General features: G+C 43.5%; 1 protein-coding gene across 1 annotated transcript in view; it reads right to left on the reverse strand.

Moving 5' to 3' along the window:
• Positions 1 to 1,301: 1,301 nt before the first annotated feature.
• Positions 1,302 to 23,235, reverse strand: part of SERINC5 (serine incorporator 5) — a 107,844-nt gene continuing 85,910 nt past the window's right edge. Inside the window, exons 7-12 of the mRNA XM_055342236.1 lie at positions 22,750 to 22,845; positions 19,513 to 19,639; positions 12,075 to 12,141; positions 8,558 to 8,597; positions 7,834 to 7,978; positions 1,302 to 5,826 (exon numbers count right to left, since the gene is read on the reverse strand). Of these exons, the coding sequence (XP_055198211.1) occupies positions 5,679 to 5,826; positions 7,834 to 7,978; positions 8,558 to 8,597; positions 12,075 to 12,141; positions 19,513 to 19,639; positions 22,750 to 22,845 (623 nt within the window). The 3' untranslated portion in view covers positions 1,302 to 5,678. The remainder of the gene's footprint in view (positions 5,827 to 7,833; positions 7,979 to 8,557; positions 8,598 to 12,074; positions 12,142 to 19,512; positions 19,640 to 22,749; positions 22,846 to 23,235) is intronic.

Below are 23,235 nucleotides of genomic sequence, written 5' to 3' on the forward strand. Positions count from 1 at the left end.
TGCAATGCGGAAGTTATCAATCACTTGAAAAAGCAGTTTCAGGGAAAAGGTGTGTGTAAAGCCACGGTGCAATGGGTTCAATTTAAGAGTGAATGGAAGAAATGATGGCAATGACAGAAGCAGAGATTTTAGATATTCCTGAATTCCCCCCATAAAAGCAGAACAATTAGCACAACCAAAACCACATGGACAACATTGCAACAAAAAGTGGGTTGTGAACCCCAAAGTACAAGTGAGCCAGAAGACCTGAACAGGATCGGCATCTATGTGGGAAGAAGCAAAAGGGTCAAAACAAAGCAAATGTTAAATTCACAGAGACAGAAAGTAGAATAGTGGTGTTCGGAGGCTGGTGGGAAGTTGCGGTCTAATGGGTACAGAGCTTCAGCTTTGCAAGATGAGCAGAGCTCTGCAGCTTGGTTGCACAACAGCAGGAGTTTCCTTAACACCACTGACCGTACTCTTTGAAATGGCTAAGATGTCAATTTTACATTATGTGATATGCATAATTTAAACATTCAGGAAACTGGATGTTTAATAATAAAAGGACTAGAAGAATCAAGATTAAATTTCAAAGATATTTTAATAAAAGTAGAAATACGGGATCCCTGGGTGGCGCAGCGGTTTGGCGCCTGCCTTTGGCCCAGGGCACAATCCTGGAGACCTGGGATCGAATCCCACATCGGGCTCCCGGTGCATGGAGCCTGCTTCTCCCTCTGCCTGTGTCTCTGCCTCTCTCTCTCTCTGTGACTATCATAAATAAATAAAAATTAAAAAAAAAATAAAAGTAGAAATACTATAGCAGGCTACTAAAGAAAATTTTAAAAACCGACATGAATGAAAAATAACCCTAGATCAGAGGACTTAATGTTATAATGTCCATTCTTCCCAAATTGGTCTAATGACACAATGCCATCCCACTCAAACCTACATTTTCAAGGAAAATCTAAAAGGTCTAGGAAAGCCAAATCTTTGGAAGACTTCTACTACTTTCCTTAGAGACCTACTCTATTTCTCATATTTAAGATAGTGTAACAGTAGCTGAAGAATCAGAAAAAGGAAGCAGTTCACAGAAGCTTTCAGAGGTGAAGGAAACAAGAGTTGAGTTTTCATGTTTATATTTTCATTCTCAAGTATCAGAAAAGATTTTATGAGCTTGAGAGAAAAATGATTAACATCTGAAGGCAACCAATCTTCGGAAAACACTACCAGGAGGACTTTAAATTACAAAAAAAACAAAAACAAAAACAAAAAAAAAAAAAAACCCAAAAAATGAAAACAGCAGCAGCAACAACAGCAGCAACGAAGTTTTCCATTTTAAATTTTATTAAAGTACAGAGTTAACAAGTTTGAGTTTTCTACATAGGAAAAGACTGGTCAACTTCAGACGCTTCATAGAAAAATTAGCATTCAAAAAACAAATATAAACCCACAGTTGCCTTTGTGACTAGAAGAAGGAACAATTTTTTAAAAAGTTACCAAAACTCTAACCATATCCAAGACTATTATAAATTTCAAACAGTAAATTTACCACACATATTACATTTCAAATCCTAGCAGAGCAAAACATAACCACATAATTTGGCTACAGGTAATTGTTTCGAAAAAGTTCTAAGAATTAACAATGTTACAATTATAAAACTTTTGTAGAATTTGTGTTTTTTTGCAAAGTAAAAAAAACAAAAAACCTTAAATCTTTAATATAGAAAAGCAAAACAATCCTCTTAAATTTCTCATAAATAACTCTCAAGACATATATTATACATCTGTTGCAAACTTTCTTTACCTGAGAGAATTTCCCAGGATCCTTCACCCAGAGGATTACCTTAAAGAGTTGTTCATCATTTTACTCACATAACTATGATTAAACTCCTACAGAAGTGGATATGGACATACACATTTTTTATCTACCTTACCCAATTAAGTTCTTCCGAGGGCATTTTGCTTAAACAGAAACAAAATACCTTCTCTGGTAAAAGCCAAATATTTCCCCCCTTTCAAAATGAATGCCTCTGTAAGTGATTTACTGAGGAAGAAAATCTTAAAAAGATAAAGATCCTTAGAGTGACCAGCATTAGTTTGAAGGATGTGTATAAGTGGCTCTCTAGCTCTGGAAGGCAGGTCCAGCATGAGAGAGCCCAGCTCGGCCGGAAATGCAGCACTGGCTGAGTGTGTAAGGCTTTACACGCATCTTAAAGATGGTGGGAAACACGGTGGCCTTAAGAACAAAGCAGAGGGAGTTATTACTTCGATTAGGAGAGTATCCTACAAAGAATTCCACGAGCTGAGTGACTACTGCACTGTCCCTGATTAAGGAGGACCCAGGGATCTCTCCAGACAGGGAGGGTCTTAGCCCAAGGTCACATCCTTCTTGGTTACAGGTTAAAACTGCTCTCATTTCCAAGAGGAATAGAACACAAATGTACACCAAAATGAAATGCTACTTAGAAAGGCAGTCAAAGGAGAATAAAGCCAAGGCGACTTAAACACAGGCTCTGGAATTCCCTTTGCAGGGTAACATGAAGCACCAATGATGATAAACTTCTGGCTAAAATTAAATAAGTATACAATCTTAAATAGGCAGAGGGGGATGATACGGGGCGGGGGTGCGGATTAGCACTACACAAAGGTCATCCGGAATGAAGGATCCTCTGAGGAACTGGAAATAGAAAATGAGGTGTGGGGACCCAACCATTGGCTATTCCTGATAGGCACAAGAACCCCAAATCTCTAGTAACCCCACCTTCCAACAGCCCACATGCACACAGTCCATCTACTCCACGAAAGAACCCCCAACACCTCTGGGGAACAATTCTTTCAAGCCATTTCCCAAGAAGCCAAGAGGACAAAAGCAAACCCAACCAACCAGTATCACAAAAACTCAACCCAGTAAGGACAAATTCGGGTTTCTGAAAGTTTTTGACAGACAAATCTCTAGTCAGATGACACATCTAGGTCTACAGCAACATTCCCAGAAGAATCCCTTCCCCCACTTAGTGTTTTTATTCATGAAAACAAGAAGGGAACACATTTCCACACTGAAGGAATAGCACAGAAGAAACATACACATAGAGTTCTTTAAAAACTTCTTGCACTTGCGTTGCTAAAGGAGTCTGACCAGCAGCTACTGGGAATGTACTTTTTCAAAATCATGTACAAAAAGTTGTAGGAAGCAAAATTATTTTAAAAAGAGATCAGTGAATTTATCAAATGAACACCATCATTACAGCAACTCAAAGCAATTGGCACAATTTTTCCAGTTTCTTAAATCACAATAGCACAAAAATGTAGGTTCTTTAAACCCACAAACATGGACTCATCACCTGAGAATTGTTCATTACAATTAATAATCATTAGAGTCAACTTATTTCTATGCCCTCAGCTGTTAGAGTATATCCACCTCTCCCTCGTCATTCAGATAAATTTTCTTAAATTCTCAGTTGAGAATAAAAATCAGAGTAACCACAACTCTTCCTCTTGAGTCAGACTAAACTTCAAGAAGAACTTTGGGACACAAACCAAATTTTAAGCTGCCGGCTGGGCCAGCCGAAGGAAGCTCCGAGGGCCCTGTCACTGGCAATGAACGTCCTTTCCTTTCCGTTTCCCTGAGCTGCTTTCTGCAGGGGAAGCCCGCCAACAGAGGCCACCCAAGGAACAGGAGCCTTGTCAGCTGGCCTGTGTGACCTGCCCTGGGGGCCACTTCTAAAGTCACAGAGCTGGCTGCCCAGACCAGCCAGAGCCTAGCAGGAAGAAAACACTAGGAAGCCAGCAGCCCAGCTCTCGATCTACTCTTCTCATGGTCTTTCCTGAAGCCCATCCCAGCTTACCCAGAGCCCTGCGTCACTGCACAGCCACTAAGGCAGCTTCTGTCCCCGAACCAAAGAGTTCCCAGTCCCACTGGCTTAATGGGGGCCGCACGTGGTGGCTATCCATTGTGTGACACCAGAGGACCTTTCAACCACCAAGCTCAGAGCTTCTTGGCCTCAAAAAAGAAATTGAATAAAGGTTACAAAACAAAGCTCTCGCCCATACACGAGTGCCTATAAAAACAGAAGCTCAAACATTATAAATAAGGCAAGATTCTAGAGGAATATGTCCCCGGAATTTACTTCCCTGCTTATATTCCTGGGAGGGGGGCAAAGGAGTAGAAATGAAGAATTTGACTAATTCCCTACACCAGCATTTTGGCACATGGGAAGCCAGTGCTGCCCAGCTCAGTAGGGCACACACAGACCCCTGTGCCGGTGAGCTCCAGAGGACCCTTTCTACCCTGCAGAAGACCCTCAAAGGAGCATCCCCAGTGGGTCTCTACTGGGGTCTCTAACAGACTTTCCACCGAGAAAACTCTTCACTGACCGAGGACATGTCACCACTGAACACAGTCATCTCTTGGGCAGCCGCCTCAAGACAAATCTCTTATGCCTATTACAAGTACATACTTTTGGAAATCTCCATGGATGTTGTTTATGGCTTAATTAAATACCCTCCCCCCCACCCCCACCGTTTCTTCTAAGTATATCTGGCCACTTCTACAACTTGTACGATAGGCCTTATCTGGTCAGCCCAGGGTGAAGTGCTGCCTGGGCTCCTCCCCCGGCTGATCCACTCCAGCACACCACCGTGGATATGAACGCTGTGGCCACACTCCAGATCCAGGAAACAAGAGCCCTTTTGCTTTTACAATTTCAAAGGCCTCAAGGTGGTAGAGACGCCGGCTGACTTTTATAACTAAAAGAAGGGTGCAGCAGGCTTCCGTGAAGAAGCGACTTTTTGGGTAAGGTCCTAGAGTGTTATTAATATTAATAGCACAAACAAGGAAGAACCATAGCCCTCCGTCGCTCAGGCAAAGACAACATGAATACTGTTCTATAATCACATGAATAACACCACAAAAGGAGTCACAATTATTGCAGTAACTCGGATCGGGCAGTAATAATACAATGGGGGACCACATGGTAGTGATGGTAAATTGTGCTTTTTCACATTATAGCAAAGATGTTCGAGCCTGGGAAGGATGAGGGGAACCTCTGGGAAGGGCCAGGACAGAAGAGTGAAGCTGTGATTCCCAGCACCACAGCTCCAAAGGGAAATATGTGGGGGCCAGGAGGAAACAGCACAAGGGTGGAGTTAAAAGCAGGTGCTTCCTCTTGTACCCTATAAATATACCAAATGAGCAAGGAGTGCAGGACAAGTGCCATCTGCAGAGCCCGCTGGGGATGAGGCTCCTGGCCGAGGTGTGTAAGAGGGGTCTGCATTCCGCCCCGGGCTGAGGGCTCAAGATTTTGGCAAGTTTTTCTATTTGAAGGATAAGAATGACAAGGTAAGATTTATCCCTGTCATTCCTCAAACTCTGTTTTGGTGAAAACATACAGGAGGAAAATACTAGCTAATTTCTATTCCAGTTTTTAGGGCCAAGATACAACAACACAAACTATATCATCATTCAGGATCTGCTTGGTTGAAAAATCTCAATTCTTTTGGGTTGACATGGTTATTTCTTTTTGATTTTCCGAATTCAAAGGCTAATCAGGTGATTTTTCCCCCCCTGAAAGCCTTTTTCAGACCCACTCAAACCAGCCACAGGATGACAGCTTTTCACAAAGCACCAGTCCCTGCTCGGACCCCTGGGACACTTGCTCAAAGGACATCACTTCCAGGCTGCAGGCCTGCTCGGATCCCCGTCACACGGAGAACTGCCGAGAGGGACAGCAGAGGGGAGCGACCAGGGTCCCCAGGTACAACAGCACACACATCCAGCAGGATGCCATCTTGACCCAGAAGATGGACCAGCTTCCACTGAAGAAGGTTTCAATGTTGGCACTTTCATAGCTGTGGAAACGAGAGCCAACTGTGGTCAGAGCAGGAAGAGAACAGGCGGGGAAAAGGTCCCCTCCAGCCTCTCTTAGTTTTGTTTTTTCCCAACAGCTCGATTCAGATACAGCTCACGCCATTTGCCCACTTCCTCCCAGAGCGTGGCATCCATTAATCTACTTTCTATCTCTGTGGATTTGCCTATTCTAGGCATTCCATAGGAATAGAATCATGTGGCCTCGTATGACTGGTTTTTAAGGTTTATTTAGGTTTTTAAGGCCATGTTGTTGCATGGCCCAATAGTTGATTCCTTTTTATTGCTGAGTAATATTCCATTGCGTGGAGACAGCACATTTTGTTTATCCATTCATCAGCTAATAGACATTTGGGTGGTTTCTACTTTTTGGCTGTTGTAAGTGATGCTGCTATGAATGTGTGTAGAAGCTTGTGTGTGTACATACTTTTGCCCCTGTTGGGTATTTACCCAGGATTAGAACAGCCAGATCATACTACAACTGTGGCTTAACATTTTGAGGAATTGCCAAAATGTTTTTCCAAAGTGGTTGCACCATTTTACAATCCTAGCAGAAGGTTTTGTAAAGGGTTCTAATTTTTCCCACATTCTCGACAGCATCTGTTATTTTCTGCCTTATTAATTATGGCTCCCTCCATCCTATAAGGTTTCCACACCAAAACTTTCCAGGAATCATCAAAGCATTAGAACCATTACGGATACATTAGAAGCTCCCTCCTCTCTTCTCCCTTAGAAGAAGGGAAAAATCATATTCTGGAAAAATCTCCCCAGTGAAGCCTTCTGCTATCTCCACCATCTCCAAACCCCACCTGGTACTCCGCATTCCTCTTCCTCATCTTTCTCCCCAATAGTGCAATCTGCCACAGGGTATTTTATTTGGATCATGGTCTGTCTCCTCCATTAGATTATAAGTCTGCCATTTACAGCAGTGAGGCACACAGGAGCCCCTCAGATAGTTGCTGCATGAATGGATAAAACAAAGCACAGTGAGCCTAAATGTCTATCCTGTGTGTATTCGGAGTTTTACACACCACATTAGCACCAGCTGTGGGGTTTGGGGTGGGGGCGGGGGGGCTACTTACCCCTATTGCCACATTATTTTTAAAAAAGATGTTTCAGGGGTGCCTGGGTGGCTCAGCCATTTAAGCATTTGTCTTCAGCTCGGGTCATGATCCCGGGATCCCTGGGTCCTGGGAATGAGCCCCATATCGGGCTCCCTGCTCAGCAGGGAGTCTGCTTCTCCTTCTGCCCCTCCCCACCAGCTCGTGTTCTCTCTTTCTCAAATAAACAAAACCTTAAACTTTTGTAATAAAAGTGTAAAATAAAAAGGCAAACAAAATGCAAAATAGAAAAAAAGGTATTTTCTCTTAAAAGCAGATGACTGCTTAAGAATTCCAAGTTCTCCCTCCATTATTTATACTATGTTCCTCAAGACCGCCCATAAGCAGTTAACCTTTTATTTTTTTCCAAGATTTTATTTTAAATATGTTTTATTTAAATTCAATTTGCCAACAAATAGAACACCCAGTGCTCATCCCATCAAGTGCCCTCCTCAGTGCCCATCACCCAGTTACCCCAACCCACCACCCTCCTCCCCTTCCTCAACCCTTTGTTTGTTTCCCAGAAGACTTTATTTTTAAGTAATCTTTACACCCAATGAGGAGTTCAAATTAACCCCAAGGTCAAGGGTCGTATACCCTACTGACTGAGCCAGCCAGCACCCCACCCCCCACTCCCAACCTTTCATTTTATTAAAGTTGCATTAAGCAAGTGAGCACTACCAAGTGCCAGGGTTAAAAGCAGGCCCACAGACTGTTGAGACCCCAGGACTGTTTCTGTGTAGGTGAGCATAGCAGGACTTGGAGAAGAGTTTCCTGACTCCAGGAGAGGGGATCCGCGACCCAGTGGGTCTCAGCACTTAAAGAATAGGACTTAATTTGATTTTCTAAAGACTGTCCCCTCTAAAACGTCTAAGACAATGAGCCACTCACTTGAACCAGCTGGTGACGGTCATCATCACATAGAGGGAAGCCAAAAAGAACACAAAGTGGAAATAGGAATAGCTATAGACGGTGCCTCTCTTCTCATCATAAATGACCCGCGGTCCTTCCTTCACATTCTGCTGCTCCTCAGTGTCTGTGAAGCACAAAGTGAACACAAGCCCTGTGAGTGAACATATGCACGCCTGCCACTTTAGCAAAGCCACACTCACTCATTACAATCCCAGGAGCTGTTGAGTAGAAAAGATGTCCAAAGCCATTTGTACTCTCGGACAACTTCATCTATACTCTCAGCATAAAACCCCCACCCAACCACAGAAATGTCCTCAACAGGATGAATTATGTAACATCACATTCCTTTGAACAGAGCAGAAGAGAGCCCTTATACACAGAAAACCTAGGGTAAGCTCAGAGGGAAGTGAGCGAGCATGCCAAAAATTCTCAAGCCCCTGGGACGCTCCATTCCAAGAAAAGAAAGTTGCAAGAAATTTTCTAAATTTTCATTCCTTAGAAAACTGTACTTTGTTCTTCTCTAAATCTCACTGTATAATTCGACTTACATATAGGCCAAAACAGAAACTGATTCTTGCCAGCCAGGCCGCCAACACGAACAGATAAAACCCAGCTATCATTCAGGAAGAGCGTGAAAAGGAGGTCAACAATAAACCACCTTTGGAATAAAAATTTCCTCTTACCATTCAAGTTCTCTACTTACCCTCTCCATCCGGGCCAAAGCAAAAACAACACCGGGCTACCTGGAAGAGCAAACCCAACAACGTCAGGTGGCTTTTCTACCTCCACGTCAGTCAAGCCCCAGTGGCCACCCATGTGACATGCCAAGCCTTGCCGTGTGACTGTAGGCAGGGCTCTGAACTGCGCTCATCTTATTCGGTCCAAAGGATTTCACTAAGCATCTGTCCTTCCAAGTGCTCTGCTATGACAGGGACGTGGGCCGCCGAGATCCCCTTCAAGGTTCTACTTGGAGTGTGGGGAGCGGCCCCCAGCCTTTCCCTCCCACACACTGCGCCCTGCCGGAGAGCAAGCCTTCCTGGGCCACCCACACTGAAGGACTGCTCACGGCAGGGGGATGAAGGCGCAGCCTCTGACCCTTGGCGACAGCTCTGATGGGTCATACTGCTCTGGAGCACCGAAAGGACCCACAGCGGCTTCGCCCAGCCTAGGGTACCCTTCAACTTCACTCTCAGGCCAGAGTTGCCTCCTTCCCCTCCACCTGTGTTCTCCCTAATAGATACCACGCAAGTCAACTCTGCCTTGGCAGCTGCTTCTGGAAAACACAACCTGATTACAAAAGGGAAATGAGACGGGTCCTCACTCTCACAAGCTCATTCTGGGTGATGACTTGCTCTACTTGCTGGATTATCATCCTCTTTGCGATTGAGAAAGCTGAGGGCAGGCAGGATAAATAACTGGCCTGAAGTGCAAAACTAGTTTAGTGACAGAGCTGGAACATAAATACAGGAGTTGGGGGAAGAGGGGGTGCCTGGGTGGCTCAGTGGGTTAGGCATCTGCCTTGGGCTCAGGGCATGATCCCAGAGTCCGGGGATCGAGTTCTGCATCAGGCTCCCTGCTCCACGGGGAGCCTCCTTCTCCCTCTCCCTGCCACTCCCCCTGCTGTGCTCCCTCTCTCTCTGTCAAATAAATAAAACCTTTTAAAAAACACGCAGGATGGGAACTCCAAGGTCCACGATTCACAAGCAGCAATAGGTAGCACGTGATGTCTAGGAGACAGTGGAGCTAGCAGAATCAGAAACGGTAAAGCTAAGGGCTCTGGAAGCAGGTGGCCCACCTACATTTCCTATAACATCAGGCTGCCGAACTGTCTGCCTCTATGGAGGCAGGGGTGGTGGGGTCTGGGATAGATAGATGGGATCCTTTCCTCTGAAGAGTCTTTGACAGTTTTTAATTCTGTACCATGTTTCTGATCTACTCAAAACAATTAACTAGGGACGCCTGGGTGGCTCAGCAGTTGAGCATTTGCCTTTGGATCAGGTCATAACCCCGAGGTCCTGGGATCGAGTCCCACGTCAGACTCCCCGCAGGGAGCCTGCTTCTCCCTCTGCCTGTGTCTCTGCCTCTCTCTGTGTGCCTCTCATGAATAAATAAATAAATAAATCTTCTAATAAAAATTGGATTATGAAAAATTAATACATAACTCCAGAAGGGCTCTGGTCAACAGAGTAAGAAACATTACACGTAGCAAGACCAGCTGCGGAGTACTGGGTCCTTGGCACTTTCTGGCTGACAGTATTTTTAGCAGAAAGTACACAGAACTGGGGACAAGGATAGAGGAGCTCAAGCCTTCATCCCACTTGCACACCTCAAGGCCACGCCCGTCTGCCTACTACATCAGGGAAACTAGTAACACAGGGAATGGCCTTGGCAGATCTTGGACCAAGTGACACAGTCCAAGACTCACTAACCATTCAGTGGGTTCAAGACACCGTATCCTGGGGTCTTCGTTCCTCTAAAGCCTAACTTAGCATAAGAAACTACTAACTCTTTCAAAGGTATAGCCTGTGAAACCTGATGCGAGGAGAGCAAACCAACTTCCGTTTTACATGCTCTCCAGTTCAGAAGGAAACATTGGGACATTTTCCTTAGAATGAGAAGGAAAACATCCTCTCAAATCTAACTTAGAGACTTGCTGTTCTTTGAGCCTGCACTCGACACAATAGGGATACTGAAGCCATGGCACACGGCCTCAGCAGGTGGCTACCCGCGGTGGGGAGAACAAACGCCTGCCTTCTAGAGCCCCTCTTCTGTGTGCGAGGCAGTAAACCTATTCAGCCTCAGTAGAGCTTTCTTCCTTTTTTAAGTGACAGAAGAGCTGTTGAATGCTGCTGGCAGACTGACAACCCTTCATAGCCATCACCATCTCCAGTTCAGGTGCAGGAAAGGCCATGCCCAGAGACCCAGCTGCAGAGAAGGGTGCCCATATCTGGACAGACACAGGGAGAGCTGGAGGATGGGGCCTGGGGCCGGGGGCCAGGCCGGGTGCGCAGCAGGGCCAGGAGCCAGCAGCTCAGCTCTCGGACAGCAGCGCTCGGGCCACACGGACTCTGGAGCCAGAGTGCACAGTCCATATGCCAGCAAATCAGAAGCGTCACTAACTTTTCTGTCTCCCTCCTTGTAAAACAGAGATAAAACCCTTACTGGGTTTTAATGAGGATGAAATGAAATCACAAAAATAGTGCTTTGAACAGTGCCTGGCATGTGGCAAGTGCTCTAAGTCTCAGTCATCACTGGAATCTCCTGTTCCTTCCGTTCTTGGGGTCAGGGCTCAGTCTTTTCCTGGCTGCCTCCATGTGACTAGACCTTGCCTGACCTCGGTGGATGTCCCACCGAGGGCCCCAGCAGAAGACTTGCACAAGTAAGGAAATCACAGACATCCTGCTGACCGATAGGCATCTGCTTACCACTCTGATTCTCTGAACACCTCCTGTTCCCAATTCTTCACCCAGTGAAGTGCCCACCTGACGGTACTGATGCACTTAGATAAGCTAATGTGTAGGGGCGCCTGGGTGGCTTAGTTGGTTAAGCATCTGCCTCCAGCTCAGGTCATGATCACAGTGTCCTGGGATCGAGTCCCACGTCCGGGAGTCCCTGCTTAGCGGGGAGTCTGCTTCTCCCTCTGCCCCTTACCCCTGCTCATTCTCTCTCTCTCCCTCACTCTGCTCTCTCTCAAATAAATAAATAATTTCTAAATAAGTAAGCAAGCAAGCTAATATATAGACAACACTCAGTGGTGTGGCATGGAGCCGATGCTTGTTCCTTCCCTTGTCCATCCTTTCCTTCTGCAGCTCAGCGATTACACATAACCTCATGGTCATGCTATATATGAAGGACACAGAAGAATGGACTAGAAGTTAAAACACCTACCCACCCCCACACACACATTCCATTATGACAGAAGAAAAGAGCAGTCAGCAGCCTGACAAAGCTACCCAGGCCTCTGGTGGAAGATGGGCAGCAATGCCACACTAGAGGCTAATGTTGCTGGAGGAAAAGCAAAGATTAATTTTAATCCCATCGTATCTTGTAGATACTTGGGACATTGTTTTTTTCTGCATAAAAATTGTATTCTTTTCCTGAGGAGAAAAACAGTATCATGGAATGCAGCTCCATAAAGATGCAACACACATAAAGAACCTTCCTGAAATATAAATAGGTCTTCAGAGATGAAGCAGAGTAAGAGAAGGAAATGAACTTACTTCCAGTTCAGGAGCTGCGTATCGCCCTTGCAGAGCATCAGAACTTGACCTTGTCGTCGATGTCAAGCTAAGAAATAAACACACACGTTACATCCTATCAAAGGAAAGGAAGGGACGCTTAGCCAGTGCTCTAATGGGAGGCTCACTCCAGTTCTGGTTCCTTAAAAGTAGTCTGTCAATATCCCACTTAATTCCAAAATTGACCAATTCTATAGTTGATGTCTTTTTCTGTGGATTGCATTAGATCATTTTAAGCAAAGAGAAGTTTGTTGATAAAGAAGCAAGATATATTTGGTCTTATTATCTTGGTTTTTACCTCTCCTCCCTCAAACACCAGGCCGAAAGGATTTTCTGATTTCCCTTTTATTTTTCCCCAACTTTTGAGGAGTCTCACTTAGAAGGAATCAAAACCAACAGAAGAACCCAGAGATAGCATTAAAAAAAAAAAAAAAAAAAAAGCAAGGACATGAAAAACAAAGGCCACAATTATTTACTATGGTTATCAGCTTTTGGCAGAACAAAGTTTTCTGTTTGGAAATTCAAGAGTAGCTGTCAGTGTGATTAGAAAAAAAAATTCTTCCCACCATTCTCCTTATACCCAGAGAGGTAAAATATTATAAAATCTGGCTTACAGGGGGGTAAAAAAGGTATTTCCTCTAGGGGGGGAAAAAGGGGAACATTTTAAGCAAACAAATATATACAATACTCAGGGTTCCAGCTAACCCTATAAATTCATTTAGCAAATATTTACTGAAGGCCTGCCATGTGTCAAGGCCCTGTTGTAAGCCCTGGGGCACTCAGTGAAAAACAGGACAATCCCCATCCTCTAGCATCCTAAGTGCCAGCCTGGAGGCGGGGGTGTGGCCACTGGAGAAGCAGGAATTAGCAGATTCATTTCAACCAAAAAAAACCCCATGAGGCGACCCAGTCTTCTCCGCTTATTCTCATCCTCTTTCTGGAGGAGGAGAGATCAATAAAATGCAAATAAACAATAAAAAGCCTTCCTCACAAAAAGGTCCTCTGGGATCCAAGTGCACTGCTTCTTTTGTGGGCCACTCCAGGCCAATAGCGTCACTTTCATTTCTGCTCTGAACAGATGGATGCTGACTGAGGCCCAAGCACCCTCGCTTCCTGACTTGGAGCCCCATCAGAGGAATTTTAGAGCTACTTCCCAAACACACACACTTTGCTCCTCCATGTAAGCGCATGCTGTATTTTCTGCATGTGAATTTTCTGCATGTGATTTAATATGCTGTACTGGGATGCCTGGAGGGCTCAGGGCGGGATCCTGGGGTCCTGAGATGGGGTCCCACATCGGGCTCACTGCAGGGAGCCTGCTTCTCCCTCTGCCTGTGTCTCTGCCTCTCTCTGTGTGTCTCTCATGAATAAATAAATAAAATCTTTAAAATAAAATAAAAATATGCTGTATCGTATCTGTGGAGGAAAGTGTAACTTCTTTTAGAGATTATCTGCAATTTTTACCTGAAAGATGATATTCCTTATTTAAAAGAGTTAGAATAAATACTGTACTTTTGTAAATTCTTTGGAATAAAATGGTTTCAAGAAAAAAGCTTTTGATTCTGGCCACTGCCACTTTACTTCCATCATCAGAGCATGAAATGGGGAAGCTTTTGTTCTGATTTCTAAACACCTGTATTCAATTACTCAACCATCAAAAAGAAGGGGATCTTGCCATTTGCAACTATGAGGGCGGAGCTAGAGGGTAATATGCTAAGCAAAGTAAGTCAATCAGAAAAAGGTAACTATATGATCTCACTCATTTGTGGAATTTAACAAACAAGACAGGATCATAGGGAAAGGGAGGGAAAAATAAAACGCGACGAAATCAGAAAGGGAGACAAACCATAAGAGACTTAATCACAGGAAACTGAGGATTGATGGAGCGGCAGGGGGTTGGGAGATGGGCACTGAGGGAGGCCTGGATGTAATGAGCACTGGGTATTACATGCAGCTGATGAATCATTGAACTCTACCTCTAAAACTAATAATACACTATATGTTAATTAATTGGATTTAATTTAAAAATACATATATTTTTGTATTCAATTCATCATTAATGAAAGAGGACTTCTAGAAGTACATGCTACTATAAAACATGGTTATAATTCGGTCATGGCCTTTGCCCACAAAATACTCTTCTTGGAATTACCAAGGAAACATTGTTTTTCCAGACTCCTTAAAAGCCTAGGAAATTCTTGTCCACATTCTATTACTCAGACTCATCTGTTTGGTGAGTGCAAGACATGTTGCTCAACAATTCCTGGATTACGCAGAACTAGAGTGCTTTCCAGAGCTAAAGTGCAAGCAACTTTCACCCACTGCTTCTTGTAGGGCATTGAAGGAAGACTGATGGCATTTGGTTGGGGCGTCACCCTATAGACAAGTCATAGCCTGTTTACTATCTCTACTCCCCGCTCCAAAGAAGCCGGCAGTGGCTGGTTGTTACTGTGACAAACAAAAAAATGCTTCCCCTCCATCACTGCCATGCCCAGGGCCTCTTCCATATTGGCAGAATGATTCAAAATGCAGGTGGCCCTCCACACCTGCTTCAGCTGTTTTGGGAACTGGCCAAACTCCCCTAGATCAAAGAAAATCTCTAGGGAACACGTACAGACATTCCTCTTGGAGACGGATTCTGCTCCCTCCCAGGGCCCTTGGGAGATCTCATGACTATTCCCACCCTTTGTCTGAAGTTCAATTATGCTCCCAAGCACAGTGTAACTTGTGACTCATAGCTCCCAAGGGAGACCACAGTCATATGAACTGGGGGGAGGCCTTGACACACCCTCCAAAGCAGAGCCATGAAAACTTCTAGCTCATAGGTGAGGGAGTGGCAGGACTCCCAAAGCTTGTATACTCCTCCATTTACTTTAACTTGTCCACCTTTCTCAAATAAAGGTAGCAGACAAAGAAGACACAAAAAAACCCCAGATACCTTGATTTGCCAACTCCCAACTCCCAGTTTAAAAGTTTTCTGGCGGGGGATCCCTGGGTGGCTCAGAGGTTTAGCGCCTGCCTTCTGTCCAGGGCGTGATCCTGGAGACCTGGGATTGAGTCCCACATCGGGTTCCCTGCATGGAGCCTGTTTCTCCCTCTGCCTGTGTCTCTGCCCCTCTCTCTCTGTGTCTCTCATGAATAAATAAACAAAATCTTAAAAAAAAAAAAAAAGTTTAAAAAAAATAAAAATAAAAAGTTTTCTGGCTACCAGCCTTGTACTTAGTTCCACACGGTCTGCCCTATTCCATGAATATTTCATTTCAAATTAGCAAGTTATTTGACATTTAATAAAGATTCTCAGGTTTTCCAATTTTATACCCAAGTTCCTAATCATTTAAATAGTATTTTCCTCATAGGCACAGTTAAAACCAAAATAGCCAGGACCATTTTATAGCACAAATACTTCCTAATAATGAGGCAAGTCATCCAGCTTATCCTTGTACCTCACCAAAGGACCTTACTCCCAACAATCCCAGGGGGGAAAATGATTATGAACCTGCCTCTCCCAGTACTCTAGCAAGGAAAGCCCAAGGAGAGGGTTCTTGAGATTGGGGGCAGGGGGAATCACAAAAACAGGCTCTCTGCCTCTTAGTTTCCCTTTTATGTATGACAAGGGAACTTCAGCTGATTAACTCCAGGATCCTGCCTCACTAGACAGTGTGGACTTGAAGCCAACAAAATAACAATTTCAGCCAAAATCTAGAGACCAAGGAAGGAATTAAGGAATAATTTGTGGAGGCTGCGACTAAAGGGGTGTCAGAGGGTGGGCCTATCCAAAGACCAGGCTTTAGGGAGTCTCAGGAGGGATGGACCTATACAAAGAGCCAGTGGGGAACCTATGCATGGAGTCCAAGCTGTGACACTTCTTCACAGCAATAATACCTGAGTACAACAGAAGGGGCGTCTGGAGAAAGAGGAGCCTCAGTTGGAAAGGTTACGTTTGAGCCCTTCCTTCAAACTACGACACCAAAAACAAAACATACTCAGAGTGAGTGCCCCAAACGTAGGACCCGGGACAGAGAACAAGAAACTGAGTGTAGAGGGCAGCATGAGGGCACCCTAAACAAGTATGTGTTGGGGCAGGGAGGGTAGGCCCAGCTGGCTCCTGGTTAGGTGAGGAGGTAGTGCAATAAGCCTTCTAGTACCTTACCAAAAAATTAACCCCAATCCCAAGCAATCTTGGGACTTACAGTGAAAATGTGTGAAGCTCATACTGTGCATCTTGAGGCTTCCTACAATCTCTACCAAGGACTCTAGATTCCTGGGGCACTCAGCTGATCAGTCAGGAGAGCATGCAACTCTTTATCTGGGGGACGTGAGTTTGAGCCCCATACTGGGTGTAGAGATTACTTAAAAATAAAACCTTTTAAAAAAAGGATGGGGGGGGGGGGAGATGCATGGGTGACTCAGCGGTTTAGTACCGCCTTCAGCCCGGGGTTTGATCCTGGAGACCTGGGATCCAGTCCCACGTCGGGCTCCCTGCATGGAACCTGTTTCTCCCTCTGCCTGAGTCTCTGCCTCTCTGTCTCTCTCTCTCATGAATAAATAAATAAAATCTTAAAAAAAAAAAAAAAGGGACAGGTGCCCAGACGGCTCAGTGGGTTAATAAGCATCTGCCTGTGGGTCAAGTCATGATCCCAGGGTCCTGGTATGGGACCACATTGCGTTGGACTCCCTGCTCATCAGGGAGACTGCTTCTCCCTCTCCCTCTGCTGCCGCCCTCCCCCCACTCATGCTCACTTTAATTAAACCTCAAACAGGGGGAGGGGGACACCTGGGTGGCTCAGTGGTTGAGCAGCTGCCTTCAGCTCAGGTGGTGATCCTGGGGTCCTGGGATCAAGTCTCGCATCGGGCTCCCTGCATGGAGCCTACTTCTCCTCTTGCCTGTGTCTCTGCCTCTCTCTCTGTGTCTCTCGGGGATAAATAAAATCTTTTTTAAAAAAGGGATTCTAGATAGCCATGTAGTCATTTTTAAATGACAGTTTCCACTCAATGTAGACTCTTTTTATGACATCTTCCAGCCTTTCAATCTTGAGTCTGGCAAGGAACACCACCCCTAGGGAGTCAAGGTTTGAAAACCTAACTGAGATGCCTCCCCCTCCCAGTAGCATCCCTTATCTCCAGGCCCTACTGGACCTGAACTCCCTTCCCTGGCTCCAAGACGTTTGGTTACCAGGTCCTGAAAGCTGACTCCTCCTGGCGCTGCAGCACATCATTACAGCACTTATCTCCCAGCCCTCCAGCCTGGCGCTTCACTGATGTCCTGTATCACGCAAGCTCCCGGGGCCACCTGGTTACTCCAGCGCCCCCCTTGCGTGGATGCTGCTTTCCGCCTCCTCTTTCCATCAGGCACCACTGTATTGCAGTTTAATTACTAATATTCAGTAATGTTTGCTTTGGCATTTACACAGATTTTAAATAGCTGCGGTCAGCTCTGAAAATTATTATCTTTTGCAAATATCAAACCAGTTATATCAGCCTCCACTGGGGAGCCTCTAAAATTTCAAAAGAGGTGAGGTTTTATTTATTAACTCTCACTCCAGAGTAGCAGGGAAATTCTTGACAGGGTGAAAATCCCACGCTGCAAAATAATACCATGTGGCAGTTCTATCAACACTAAGTAGAATTGTTGCCATCTTTCCATTAACGGATTTATAGCAAATCTAAGCCCTATTTTACCTAAGCAGCAAACACATGTGTGATTAGGCATTCAGTAATCTGCAAAAACACACAATTTTATTCTGTCAAATATCTTTATAGTTTTTTTTTTGTTTTTGTTTTTTTAAGTAATACAAAAATAGGAGAAATGCGACCTTACTATAAACAAACACAACAGAAAAAAGTTATCCCTATAAACACCACTATTACAGGTATGGTGATTTTTTTCTATATATGTAAACACAACTATATTTTATTTTTGTCATGTTTTTTAAATATTTTATTTATTTATTAGAGAGAGAATATGAGCATGGGGAGGGGCAGAGGGGGACCCCGAGATCACCACGATCGGAGCCGAAGGCAGATGCTTTACCAACTGAACTACCCAGGCACCCCTATATTTTATTTTTAAATGGGAATATTCTATCGTTACAATTTAGTCATCTACTGTCTCCTCACATAATTTGCCAATATTTATGACATGCCAATACAGAAAAAAACCTGAGGGATAAATGATGAAATTAGCCGTGCTGCTGCCATTTCTCCCCCAAAGCCCAATAAAAACAGATTCAGGAAGAAAAAGCTTACTCAGAAAAAGACGTGAGAATCAGCATTCGAAATTTGGGTGGCTTTACATCAGCATTCACTGACTCAGGCCCGAATCCCATCCACCACCGCTTTGGATACAGCAGGTACACAGCAAACAACTATGGAATCAATAAAAATGAAAGGCCAGACATGGTCACCGTGGGCCTTTCTGCTACAAGCAGAATCTGTGGCTACGCCAGGGACAGGAGGAGAATCAGTGTGATAGAATCTTCACTGGAACAGCCACCTGCAACACGAGCAAGCGTTTCATGGCCTACCACGTGACTGAACAAATATTCTAAAAATTCAGTTCCTGTGTCTCCAAAATGTCTGCCTTCAGGTTCCTTTCTAACAGTAGGGAGTTTTAGAGCTGTAAGAGAAAACACCCACGTGTGTACACAAAGACATTTTACTTATATAAGGTAGCACCACCAGGATTCCTCAGTTTCAGCCAGAGGAAGATGACCGTGTGTCTTCGACAGGATGAAATTTTTATATGTTGAAACGTAACAAAACATAAAACACAGAAGTAAACCCCACACATGAGAAGATCACTGCCAAAGGGAAGCCTAATTATCAGTGAATTATGTACTCAGCATCAGGAACTAAGCTGTTTCTATGGGTTACGTTCCTCCCCGGGGCCATCTTTTGAACATTCTACATGAAGGTGGCACAAACCCACCACGAGCATGTGAAACACCGCCTGCTTTAATGGCACTGTGGGTTTCAGCATAAAAGAAAAGAGACGTTTCCTGTCTTTCTTGGGCCAAGCACAAAATGACCATATATGTAGAGCTTTGTACTCTTTCCATCAGCAGAACAAATGGTATTTCCCTTGGATTAGAAAGCTGCCAAAACCTCTGGCACATACCATTTCTTCCCTACTTTGTATTCCCTGGCCCTCCAATAATACTTTAACAACTAATATTCAACCGTTTTCTCAAGGGTTGCAACGTACTCTATATCTATTATATTTACCCATATAAATAGAAGTAAGGAAAATGAAGCCCAAACACTGAGGTTCCACTCTGTAATGCAAACTTTTTACTTTAAGCTATTTTCCCTCATCCTCGGACGGGATTTGTTGTGCAGCCTCGCAGTTGCTAAAGCTCACTTAAATTCTTCTCCGTGCTTTTAGAGTTTGCAAAGATGGCCTCAAGTGTCTAAGACTTACCATGAATACAAGATGCACACGAACAAGAGAGTGGTACCCAGTCCAGTAACCAAGTTTTCATCTCTGTACAGGTCCTGACCAAAGTCTGGCACACAGATTGTAACATTCTTCCCATGCTCATCCAGAGCTTGCGAGGAAAAAACAAAGTAATCAAAGTTAATTAGAAAAGCCTGTTGTAGTTCACAGACACATTCACTCTGGGAAAATGTGGGTAGCTTAGAAGAGCGAAGGCTTATTGCTGGAAACTTCTACTCCACAGTCTCGTTCGACTCAGACTAGAGTGTTGTGATTTCAAAGCACCCCCTCCCACCTAGGCAGCCTCCTAGAACAAGACCCTCAGATTCCAGCTGAGCGCCAAAGGGTTCCTCTGTGTCCTAATGTAGTGACAGTCTTGCTCTTTTCAGTACTATTCAAACAGTAAGAAGTAAAACTAGATCCATTTTTCAGTTGACTTAGCAAACTCTGAACAGAAGTAGCATGTAGACATTCTTGAGTTCCCACCATGTTGATCCTCTCTGGAAGTGTGTAGAAGCTATTCAGAACCAAATATGTATTAGCTGCACAACAGCCACCTTGTCAAAAGCCACACGAAGTCAGTAATAGGATGGTCATGATTCTATCATCCTTTGCTTACTTCTTACCTCCTTTTCCAGGAAAGGTCTCCCATCATGGTCCCTTCTCTACATTTTCTTTCTTTTTTAAGATTTCATTTTTAAGTAATTTCTGTACCCAGCACAGGGCTTAAATTCACAACCCTGAGATCAAGAGTTGCATGCTCTACCAACTGAGCCAGCCAGGCGCCCCTCTACATTTTCTTTAAATATATAAATATAAATACACACATACATCTTGTTTCTTTTTATTGATCAGGTTTGTAAATGTGCTAAATCTACAGTTCTTTTAAAAAAAATAAACAAGAGTTTATTTAAAGAGAAGTTCTTTCCTCAAGAATACCGTGGTATGCATTAATTCCATGTGTTACTATTGTGCGCAAGAGCCTTGTTTACAAAGGAACAGTATAAACGTCATTTTTTGCTCACTGTATTTAATAGACATAACTGGTTAATAGTTACTCAATCATGATGTAAAGAAATGTGACAATATTCACTCACGTATGTGCTTTCTTAGTGTTTCAAATTATAGTCTATGAACACTGCTGACACCCACAGGAGAGAATAAAATTATCTGTGCAAAGGTGGGGTAAAAAATAGTGTATGTGGGTCACCTGGCTGGCGCAGTCAGTAGAACATGTGACTCTTGATCTCAGGATCATGAGTTCAAGCCCCACGTTGGGCATGGATCCTACTTTAAGAAAAAATAAAAATAAAAACAAGTGCTAAACACAAACACATCCTGGGGCACCTGACTGACTCAGTCAGAGGAGCGTGCAACTCTTGATCTCAGTGTTACGAGTTCAAGCTCCATGTTGGGTGTAGAGATTACTTAAAAATAAAATCTCTTAAAAAAAAAAAAAGTTTAGGGCAGCCCAGGTGGCTCAGCAGCCCAGGGTGTGATCCTGGAGACCCGGGATCGAGTCTCACATCAGGCTCCCTGCATGGAGCCTGCTTCTCCCTCTGTCTATGTCTCTGCATCTCTCTCTGTGTCTCTCATGTATAAATAAATAAAATCTTTTAAAAAATTTTTTAAAAATAGCGTGTGACCTGGGAATATTCTAATGTTTCCTGGATTTCTTAAAAATTTTGAGAGGCAAGGTATCTGGGTGGCTCAGCTGGTTAAACACCCAACTCTTGATTTTCACCTCAGGTCATGATCTTCAGATTGTGAGATCAAGCCCTATACCGAGCTCCACACGGGGCAGGAGCCTGCTTGGGATACTCTCTCTCCCTCTCCTTCTCCTTCTCTTTCTCCCTCTCCCCTTTTCCCCCTCTTTAAATAAACAAACAAACAAACAAACCATTTTACAAACATACACACTCTATGTATTAGCAGCTAGACTCACATTTGTGACATCAAAAATAACTGTGTGTGTGGTGGTGTAAGGAATCTTTATTCTTAGGCCAATGAAAAGTTTTTTTTAACTGACCAAAATATGAACTTTTCTATTTAAGTAGTACCACCTGAAATTAAAAGTAAGTTTTCTGCTTTTAAGTGATACCTGCCATTTAAGAGAAAAATACTCTAACCAAAAACCTCATGTTAAAACCAAAAATTAAGTCATAAATGAAAGTCTTAAAGAAACTAGACTTAAATAAACTTACTCAAGATAGAACTATTTAAAAAAATTAAATCCAGGATAGACTGTACTTAAGACCTACAACTGTATCACTTTGCACTATAAATAGCTCTAAAGACAAGACTCGTACACAGTACATGCATATAAAACTTTCAAAATTATCTTTGCATTTACTTTCTACATTTAAAAAAAGGAAAACAGGGCAGCCCCGGTGGCTCAGCGGTTTAGCGCCGACTTTGGCCCAGGGCATGATCCTGGGGTCCCAGGACTGAGTCCCACATCAGGCTCCCTGCATGGAGCCTGCTTCTCCCTCTGCCTCTGCCTCTGTATCTCTCATGGATAAATAAAATCTTAAAAAAAATAAAAAAAATAAAAATAAAAATAAAATAAAAAAAGGAAAACTAACTTCAATTTTTCATTCTAGAGAAAAGATAGCACATTTTATTTTAAAGACAAGGTATCTAGGCAGAGAGAGGTAAATAACCTTCTACTTTTAGTTACTAAAGTGGTAGAACCAGGCTATAAACCCCAGCGGTCTAACTCCCAAGCTCATGCATGTTCTGTTGTCTCTATACATAAAGATTATTTAAGATGAGTAATTCAAGGTCACACAGTCAACAAATGATAAGAGCTGGGTTCAAATCCTGTTTCCTGCTTCCCACTCCCACGCTCTTCCCACTCTGTCTTACAAAGAGATGACCACCTGAAGAAATGTAAATTAATAACCAACAAAAAAGACAACATAAAATAAGCAAAACAGTAATGTTTCTTGAAAATGCAGAGCAGGAAAATGCAGATTAGGCCCCAAAGCAAACTCAACAGCCCATGATTGCTCCTGTTTTTGTTACATAGTGGGAAGACTCAGAAGAAGAAATTTTCATTTTGGTATCCCACATTAAGGACTTTAGCGAAAAATCTAGATCATCTATTTCAATTTATCACATCTTTGACATTCTCAACAGCAGCACAATAGAGTCATAGTCCTTCCTCCACAATGAAAATATTCATACCACAAGCACACTTCTCCTAAGAAGCTGGCTTACCTACTTCTACAGGCTTGCTGGACAGAGCCGAGAAAGTGAGATAGGTCACATAGCAGCTGATGAGCCCTGACTGTAGTAACCCGGAATGTGGCTGTCCTGGAAAATGAAAGTGACAGGTTTTAACATAATGTTTTAAGTTTCAAAAATAAGAAAGCCTAAAAAAAAAAAAAAAAAAAAAAAAGGTCCCCATCCCCAAATGACATTCCTCAAACTTGGACTCCTATCTTTAAAAGAAACAAGAAGTCATTATGTGTCTTCCAAAAACACTAAAAAGACTGAAGGGGACAAAACTGATACACTTATTATTTTAGAGATGCCATGTTCTGCTGAGTTCTCCACTACCGTATTTTAATAACAACTGTATTTAAACATATTGCCTAGTCCTCCTGAGTTTCATAACACTAGCTTTTAAATCTTAAGACCTCAGAAGAAAATTCACCATCATTATTTGTGAGACCACACAGCTTATGAGATAAGTGAGTGAGA

The sequence above is a fragment of the Nyctereutes procyonoides genome, unplaced genomic scaffold (genome assembly GCF_905146905.1).
Source record: "Nyctereutes procyonoides isolate TBG_1078 unplaced genomic scaffold, NYPRO_anot_genome, whole genome shotgun sequence".
In the NCBI taxonomy this organism is placed as follows: domain Eukaryota; kingdom Metazoa; phylum Chordata; class Mammalia; order Carnivora; family Canidae; genus Nyctereutes; species Nyctereutes procyonoides.